At 51.5% G+C, this 8,559-nt stretch overlaps 1 protein-coding gene across 1 annotated transcript; it reads left to right on the forward strand.

The window, feature by feature from the left end:
- The first annotated feature begins 697 nt into the window (after positions 1-697).
- Rinl (Ras and Rab interactor like) lies at positions 698-6,949 on the forward strand. Its single transcript, XM_041654280.1, has 11 exons — positions 698-869; positions 973-1,132; positions 2,604-2,706; positions 3,938-4,010; positions 4,093-4,157; positions 4,658-4,807; positions 4,894-5,352; positions 5,656-5,949; positions 6,069-6,200; positions 6,341-6,504; positions 6,590-6,949. Exons 1-11 carry the CDS (start codon positions 814-816, stop codon positions 6,632-6,634), a joined length of 1,701 nt encoding a protein of 566 aa, XP_041510214.1. The 5' UTR covers positions 698-813; the 3' UTR covers positions 6,635-6,949.
- Positions 6,950-8,559: the final 1,610 nt, after the last annotated feature.

Raw genomic sequence — 8,559 nt, forward strand, 5'->3', positions numbered from 1 at the left:
GGTGGGATGGTCAAGAGTAAGAGGCTATGGATGTGGTGAAGAGGGCCTTGGACCTTCCTCTCTTAGGATTGGATGGGGTGGGGTGGGAGGGTGTGTGGAGGGAATGGGAGGAAGGGAAGGAGTAGGAATTTGGATTGTTATTTTTTTTTAAAAAAAAAATTCTAATTAGCTGGGCAGTGGTGGCGCACACCTTTAATCCCAGCACTCAGGAGGCAGAGGCAGGCGGATCTCTGTAAATTCGAGACCAGCCTGGTTTACAAGAGCTAGTTCCAGGACAGGCTCCAAAGCTACAGAGAAACCCTGTCTCAAAAAATCAAGAAAAAAAAATCTAATTAAAAGAAAGAAGAGTAATAGGCTAGCCTCTTAGTTACTAAAATACACAGCAGGTATGAGACAAGCCTGGCTACACAAGGAACTGTCTCAAAAAAAAAAAGAAAGAAAGAAAGAAAGAAAGAAAGAAAAATTAAGGTTGGGCCAGTCAATGGTGGCGCACGCCTCTAATCCCAGCACTCGGGAGCCAGAGGCAGGCGGATCTCTGTAAGTTCGAGGCCAGCCTGGTCTACAGAGCTAGCTCTAGGACAGCCAGGACTGTTACACAGAGAAATTCTGTCTTGAAAAACAAAACAACAAACAAACAGGAAAAGAATGTCTCTTGGCATAGTTGGGGACATCGGAGGTCCATTTTAATCAGGCCAGATATCTGAGGCAGATATAATAAAATTAAAATATTGCCCTTGCTCTAGCTGGAGCAGCCTTGAGTCTTGTCTTCCTCCATGCCAGAGGTCAGAGCATGGCTCACTGGTGCCTGGCAGCATGAGGGTTGCTCAGCCAGAGGACATGGTGTCTGCAACCCCTACTGAGGGGCACAGGTGAGGCTACCCCCACTCCCAGCTCTATCCCTGCCTCTTGGACCCCACACCAATGGCCAGCTTCTACTATGACCCTTGACCTCCTGGAACCTGTACATCCCAGGCTGGCTTGGCCACTAACAGATGGACCTGGCAAGAGCCCACTAGGGGTCCTCAGTACCCCAGAGCCACTTCTTCGACTGCAGAGGACACAGAGGGTGTGGCAGGTCCCAGAGTTGGATGCTCAGCATGCCAAGGCTTTTCTGAAGCTGTGGCCACTGGGGGTGAGTACTCACTGCTGGGGATCACTTCTGACCTTACCTGTGTAAACTTGCATCAGGTGGGTGACCCAAAACTTAGGAATTTGTTTCGGGCAAAGGTTTATGTAGCCCAGGCTGTTGCCCAACTCACTATACAGCACTAGCCGACCTTGAATTTCTGATCCTCTTCACTTCCCATTCCCGAGTACTAAGATAATGTGCGTGTGTGTGTATGTGTGTGTGTGTGTGTGCTCGCGCGTGCATGCGTGCATGTGTGTGACCACACCCAGCATATGAAGTGCTGGGGATTTGACCCAACATTTCGTGCATTCAAGGCAGACACTCTACCAACTGATTTTAATCTCCTGTCTTGTTCTATAATCTTAAAAAAAAAAAAAAAGATCACCTGGGAGTTCTAGAGTAGCCACACCAGCGCTGAGACTTCTCTGTCACTATGTAACCAGATTATCCTTGAACCCACCACCCCCTGCCTCCAAGCTCAGATGTCAATCATTATTTCTCATAGCTCAGCGTGCTGACGCCTTGAACAAGACATTTCATAGGGGTGTGCGTGGTCGTACATGCCTGTCATCTTATCAGTAAGAAGTCTGTTGCAAGAGGATCAGGAGTTCAAAGCCAGTTTTGGCTATTTAGCGAGTTCAAAGCCAGCCTGGGCAACAATGAAACCTTGTCAAAATATAAACAGACAAACAAACAAATCTTCAGGGAATATAGGATAAATTTGAAGAGGACATCTAGCAGGGTTTGACAGACCACAGCTACCCCTCTTATAATGGTAAAAATGTCTGTCAGATAGAGAGAGAGAGGTAAAAGTCCACAAACAAATAAACAACAAAAATCAAAGCTCTCCAGGAAAAATCCTGTGATAGATGTTTATTAGTGAGGCTTAGGCCTTTGACCATCCGTCAACCAGTGGCCATCCTATTGGCTAGTTCTAGTCCTGGACCCACCCACTAGGGTCCCATCCTCAGGAACTAGGAATAGAGAGAGGGTTGCCCTGAAACAAGCAGTGGTTCTCAACCTATGGGTCCTTCAGGAGGACACACATCAGATATCCTGCAAATCAGATGTTTACATCACAGTTCATAATCGTAGCAGAATTACAGCTATGAAGTAGCAATGAAAATGGTTGGGGTCACAGCATGAGGAGCTATACTAAAGGGTCCCAGCACGAGGAAGGCTGAGAAGTATGGCCTTGAAGGGACGCGTAACCAAGCAGACAAAAAAGAAACGTCTGCAGCCGGGCGGGCTGTGGTGGCGCACGCCTTTAATCCCAGCACTCAGGAGGCAGAGGCAGGAGGATCCCTGTGAGTTCGAGGCCAACCTGGTCTACAAGAGCTAGTTCCAGGACAGGCTTGATAGCTACAGCGAAACCCTGCTTTGAAAACCTCCCCCCCAAAAAAAAGAAAACAGAAAAGAAACATCTGCATATACCTGCGTCATGCTGATTCTTGCCCTTGCCCCTCCTCTCTAGAGTTTCCTGGTCATAGGACACGATCCTAGGCAGGTCCTGATGCTGAAGACAGGGCCTTCATCAGGAGACGTCAACACCTATCAAATTCACAAGCTGTCTGGAGGTGAGGTACCTATCCTATCATAGGTTTCCAGCCCACACTGCAAATGGATCAAGAGCTGTCAGCTTTGATCCCCAATATCTCTTGACTCTCTGCATACCATCTGCATCCATCGCTTAGGTTGAGCTGGCCCATCACTTCTTGGCAAGACCACTGGGGTAGCCTCCTCTCTGGTGCCTTGGTGGCTACCCTTTCCTTACGATCCATGTTGAGCACAGTAAACAGGTTTTCTCACACAGACTGCATGTTGTTCATCCCTTCCCCAACCCCTGGAGAGACTGGGTAACATCCTCGAATACAAAGTTTGGTGGTCCCTGCGAGCCACAGTGCTGTGTGCCTCAGCTTGCCCTTACTTCTGGCCTTCGCTACTGCTCAGACATGGGGCTCTCTTCTCTGCCCCTGCTAACCCAGCAGCAGTGTGTTGCTCTTGGTCTTCCTGCTTGAGTGACCTTCCTTCAGTGCTTGGCTGACTTAGTCTTCAACCTTGAGAGCCTCCATAAAGAGGTATCAAGAATGCAAGGTCTGGGACTAGAGAGATGGCATCATGGTTAAGAGGACTGGCTGCTCTTCTGGAGGTCCTCAGCTAGAGTCCCAGCACTCATGTCTAATGTCTCAAACCCCCTGTAACTCCAATCCCAGGGCATCCAGTGCCCTCTGCTGGCTTCCGTGGGCACTGCATGCGTGTAGTACATGTGCATGCAAAACACCCACACATTGAAATGAATTTTAAAATAGAAAGTAAAATTAAAAAAAAAAAGAGTTGAAGTCTAGTCTGGGCTACATATAAAAGTCAAAGCTAGCTTGGGCTCTATAGCAAGACCCCGTCTCAAACAGAACAAGAACAAAAGAAAGAAATGTAAGCCAGGCATGACGACTCAGGACTATAACCTCAAGCAGAAAGATTGCTTACAGGTTTTGAGGCCATCCTGGTCTATCTAGTGAGTTCTAGGACAGCCAAGGCTACAGTGAGACCCTGCTAACAAAACAGAAAATACTGAAGACATTTTTGATGACTTCTATTTGGTATCAGAACTGGGATGCAAACATCAAGAGGGGAAATGATGTCACCTCTCAGAGATGGAAACCTCCCTTCTCTGAGAGAGGAGAATAGGAATAGAGAGATCCCCTACCAAGAGGTAGGGGGTGGGAGTGGGGTAGGAGGAGCCTGGGCCAGAGAGGCAGAGTGGAGGTGGCCTAGTTACTCCATGACTTTTCTTTTCCATTCCCTTACCAGGTGTGTCCCTGGAGTCCTCCAACCTCTGCATGCCAGACTGTCCCCATCTCTTGGCCTTCCTATCAGCCAGCAGGTACAGGTCCCCTGGCACAGTGGCAATGGGGACCCTTCCCTGGGATACCCCATCCATACTGAGGGTTTTTTTTTATCCTCAGGGATGTTTTGCCAAGGACACTGCTCTTGCCCACTCCAGCTGTAGGGCCTGGGGACAAGGACACAGGTGAGGCACGCTGCTCCCAGGGAGGGAGGGGACGTCAACTTGCTGGTCTCTTAGGTCCAGAGAGACTGGATATAAATTAGGACCAGATAACTGGATTTGTGAGAAAGTGAAGCTGGACTTGAAGTAAGTATGAAAAGAAACTGGTGGACCCGGTAGGGGTGATACACGCCTTTAATCACAGCACTTGGGAGGCAGAGGCACGTGGGTCTCTGTGAGTCTGAGGCCAGCCTGGTCTACGGAGCGAGTTCCAGGACAGGCCCCCAAGCTGCAGAGAAACCCTGTCTCAAAGAAACAAACAGGAAGGGGAAGAGGGCAGCAGAGGAGGAGGAGAAAGCAGCAGGAGCTGTGGCAATAGGGGGTGAGACCACTCCTGGATCCTGGGCTGGAGCCCCTGGGAGCTGGGACTGAATTCTCGGTCCTGAAAGAGGAAGGTTGGGGCTGAAGCCTCCTGGCTGCCCCCTACAAACCTGGGACACCTTGTCTTTTCTGCTTGCCCTTAGATCCTCTGCGACTTGGCTGCATCCAGGTCAGCACCTCAGGGAGGGTGCTGTCTGTAGTGAACCAGCTCTACCTGGAGACGCATGGAGGCTGGGGCACAGAGCAGACTCCGCAGCAGACAGAGCCAGAGACTGACCAGAAATACAGTCTAGGTTAGCTGGGCAGGGCCCGCGTACCCTGAGGGATGGGGGAATGAGTGCCAGCGATGTAAGAGACCCGACCTGCTTCTCACATCCAGCCCCTAGGAAGCCCACCCCACATCGCGTCTCCTGGGTGGAAGAGCCACTGAAACCGGAAGTGCATCATCCTGGACCAGACGTTCATCACCTGGAACCCGAAGTGTCCCTTCCTGGAGCAGATGTACACTCGCCTAGGCCTGCTCTAGACAGTGTGGTGGAAGAGAAGGAGGAAGTGAGCTGTAAAGATGAAGAGGAAGGTCGCGAGGACCTGCTCACTGCCCACATCAGCGCTCTGGCCAGGGCCCGGAGCAGCTATGTAGCCAAACAGTACCGATACCTTCGGGCACGCCTCACATCAAATTCTGGAAATCCTTACAGGCCTGGGGATCCGGCCACGGAGCTGCTTCAGGATGTGCGCCAGCTTCTCAATGATCTCCAGAATTACCTGGCAAAGGATCCCGACGTCAGAGCTGTCTTTGGGAACAGGGAACCTAGGGTCCCTGGAGACGAGGATCTTGGTAATGAGAATTAGAGGGAAACTTCCCAAGGTTTGGGGAGGCCATGACTCGGTTCAGTATGTGTTCACATCCAACCCCTCACTTCCCATGGGCAAGCACACTCTTACTTCTTATAGCTACTGCATCGTAGCTCCACCAAACACGTGCATTGCCGGTTAGACTCTCCCATCTTCGGAGCATTTACACCCCCACGCTCCCACCCCTGTCTACACTTGTAAGTGTCCTGGAGCAGGAGACAGGGTGACTACGGATCAGAGTGGGTCACCACGACGGCACTGTCCTCACATGCCACACGCCCCGCAGGCCCCGCTGTGGAAGTAGCCCTGTGTCGGGCGGTTCTGGAGCCCCTGAAGCCGGCCCTGTGGACCAAACTCCGAACTCTCAGAGCCCAGGAATTGCGGCTACTGCGCCGGCGCCAAACAGCCTTGAGGGCAGGGGCGGGGCCCGAGGGACAGAGCCCTGTTCCAGCCTTGCGGAGCCAGATCCATGCGCGCCTCGCGCATCTGCACGCCGCATGCGCCCCGCGCCGCAAGGTGGCACTGCTGCTGGCGGTGTGCAACGACGTCTACGCGGGCCTGGCCGGAGGCGAGAATCAAGGTAAAGAACCTCTGAACCTTAGAGTGGTTTAATGGTGGGTACCCAGGCCTGGGGACCCGAAGCAAAGTGTGTGTATGTACTCCTGCAAACACTCGCGACCTGTCCTTGGTCTTCCTTAGAGCCCCTAGGGGCCGACGCCTTTTTGCCAGCCCTGACCGAGGAGCTGATCTGGAGTCCACACATAGGGGAGACGCAGCTGGATGTGGAGTTTCTTATGGAGCTCTTGGATCCAGAGGAACTGCGGGGAGAAGGTGAGCTCCCACCTTCAGGGTGTCCAGATACTGAAAAGGGGGCACCCTCGGCGAGCCCCAGCTTCTTGTGCCTCAGAAGGGGTGACAGGCAGTAGGGAGGAGCCCAGAGAGCCATGATGATCTCCCCTTTTCTTCCCCAGCTGGCTATTATCTTACTACGTGGTTTGGGGCTCTCTATCACATTGCTCACTACCAGCCCGACGCTGGCCGTGCACCCCAGGATCTCAGCTCCGAGGCCCGAGCCTCCCTGCGCCAGTGGCACCGCAGGCGGACACTGCACCAGCAAGCCCAGCCCACAGCCCAGGTGATGGACTACCTGTGTGGGATCCAGATCAAAGGGAGGGTGGGGTCTCTTGCACCTCTGACACAGCATCCTATCTCTCCCACAGGCTGGCCTGCCCTTTGAGGAGCCATGGGCCACAGGGGACCAATGATGGTTGGGTTCTCCAACTCCAGTCAACTCTGGGCCTTTTGGCCCACTTCCCTGCTAAGAGAGATGCTGGAGGCATCTGGAGCAGCGTGGAGGGTGGGGCAGGAAAGGGGATGTGCCTTTTGCACTGGCTGTTCCCAGTTAATATCAGCCCTTCCCTAAAATCCACAGCACTCCTCCCTCCCCTCTATCCCCTCCTGGTCTGCTCCGATGTTACCTCAATGAAAGTCTCCCCAGCAAATACAAACCCCCAAACAGTACTAAAACTACAACCCTTGCCTGACCGTCTTTGGGGCAGGCAGAATAAAGGCACAGTCTCCCAAAGGTATCCACGTGTGGATCCTATCTGTGACTATGGCACTTCACCTGGTCAAGAGAACTTTACAGAAAGGACGGCATGTCTGGACCTGAGATGGGAGCTTATTCTGGATTCCTCTGGAGAAGTGTGGAGAGGTGTGGGGATGCCATGGGCCAGTATCCCCAGCTACTCTGGAGAATGGGGTGGGAGAATTACTTGAGCACAAGACTGTGAGGACACTGTGGCATTGCAACATAGTAGGTATTCAGGACAGTGGTGCTGGAACATAGAAGGTATTCAGGACAGTGGCGCTGGAACATAGAAGGTATTCAGGACAGTGGCATTAAAACATAGTAGGTATTCAGGACAGTGGCACTGGAACATAGTAGGTATTCAGGACAGTGGCGCTGGAACATAGAAGGTATTCAGGACAGTGGCGCTGGAACATAGACTTTAGGAAACAATGGGATAGGCTTCCCATCTGCCCTGAAAACATGGCTGCCCTAATCTCTGTGACCTATCATCCACTGCAGCTTTAGAAAGCTGAAGCAGGAGGATTCCCCAAAGTTCTAAGCTAGCCTGGGCTACATAGTAAGACCATGTCTCCAAAACTGAACTAGACTGGGGAGGTGGATAAAGAGCTTGTTGTGCAGGCATGAGGACCTGAATTCAGGTCCTTGGTGTAGCAACAGGTGTCCATAACATCTGGGCAGAGGTAGAGACAGACAGATGTTGGGGGTGGGGACTGTCACTGGCCTGCCATCTAGCCAAAACAGCAAGCTTCAGGTTCAGTGAGAGACCCTGTCTTAAAACACAGTGTGGGGGACTGGGGAGGTGGCTCGGTTGTTAAGAGCACGGGCTACCCTTTCAGAGGACCTAGGTCAATTCCCAGCATCCACATGGCAGCTCCCAACCATCTATATCTCCAGTTCCAGGGCTCTGACACCCTCACACAGACATACATGCAGACAAAGCATCAATGCACATAAAATAAAAATAATAATGAAAGATAATATGGATGCTAGAGAGATGGGCAGTAGTTAAGAGCATTCTGCTATTCTTGCAGACCCAGGTTCAATTCCCAACACCGACACGGCAACTCACAACCTTCTGTAAGTCCAGTTCCAGGGCGTCCAATGCCCTCTTCTGACCTCCATGGGCACCAGGCACACATGCGGTGCACATTTATACATGCAAGCAAAACACTCTTACATAAAATAATTAAATATGGTGCTGGCAAAAAAAAAAAAAAAAGTGAGCCGGGCGGTGGTGGTGCACGCCTTTAATCCCAGCACTCGGGAGGCAGAGGCAGGCGGATCTCTGTGAGTTCGAGACCAGCCTGGACTACAAGAGCTAGTTCCAGGACAGGCTCCAAAACCACAGAGAAACCCTGTCTCGAAAAAACCAAAAAAAAAAAAAAAAAAAAAGTGGGTAAAGGTATCCGCCGCCACACCTGACTTGAGTGTAAAGCCCAGAGAGCCCACATAGTAGCAGAAGAGAATCAACTCCTGATCCTCTTACCTTCACACCTGCGTCCACACATTAGGCCAGCAAGCAAATGCCCATAAACACACACAGATATAAATAAAATAATGTAGGGAAACACACACTGGAGAGCATTCCAGTGTCAG

This window comes from Microtus oregoni, unplaced genomic scaffold (assembly GCF_018167655.1).
Source record: "Microtus oregoni isolate MIOR12 unplaced genomic scaffold, Mior012 000006F_ref0000085, whole genome shotgun sequence".
NCBI lineage: Eukaryota > Metazoa > Chordata > Mammalia > Rodentia > Cricetidae > Microtus > Microtus oregoni.

Coding starts and splice junctions, on each gene's coding strand:
- Rinl (XM_041654280.1), top strand. CDS start 814: ATGAGGGTTGCTCAGCCAGAGGACATGGTGTCTGCAACCCCTACTGAG. Junction 870..972: donor ACCCCTACTGAGGGGCACAG/GTGAGGCTACCC, acceptor TGTACATCCCAG/GCTGGCTTGGCCACTAACAG. Junction 6,505..6,589: donor AAGCCCAGCCCACAGCCCAG/GTGATGGACTAC, acceptor TCTCTCCCACAG/GCTGGCCTGCCCTTTGAGGA.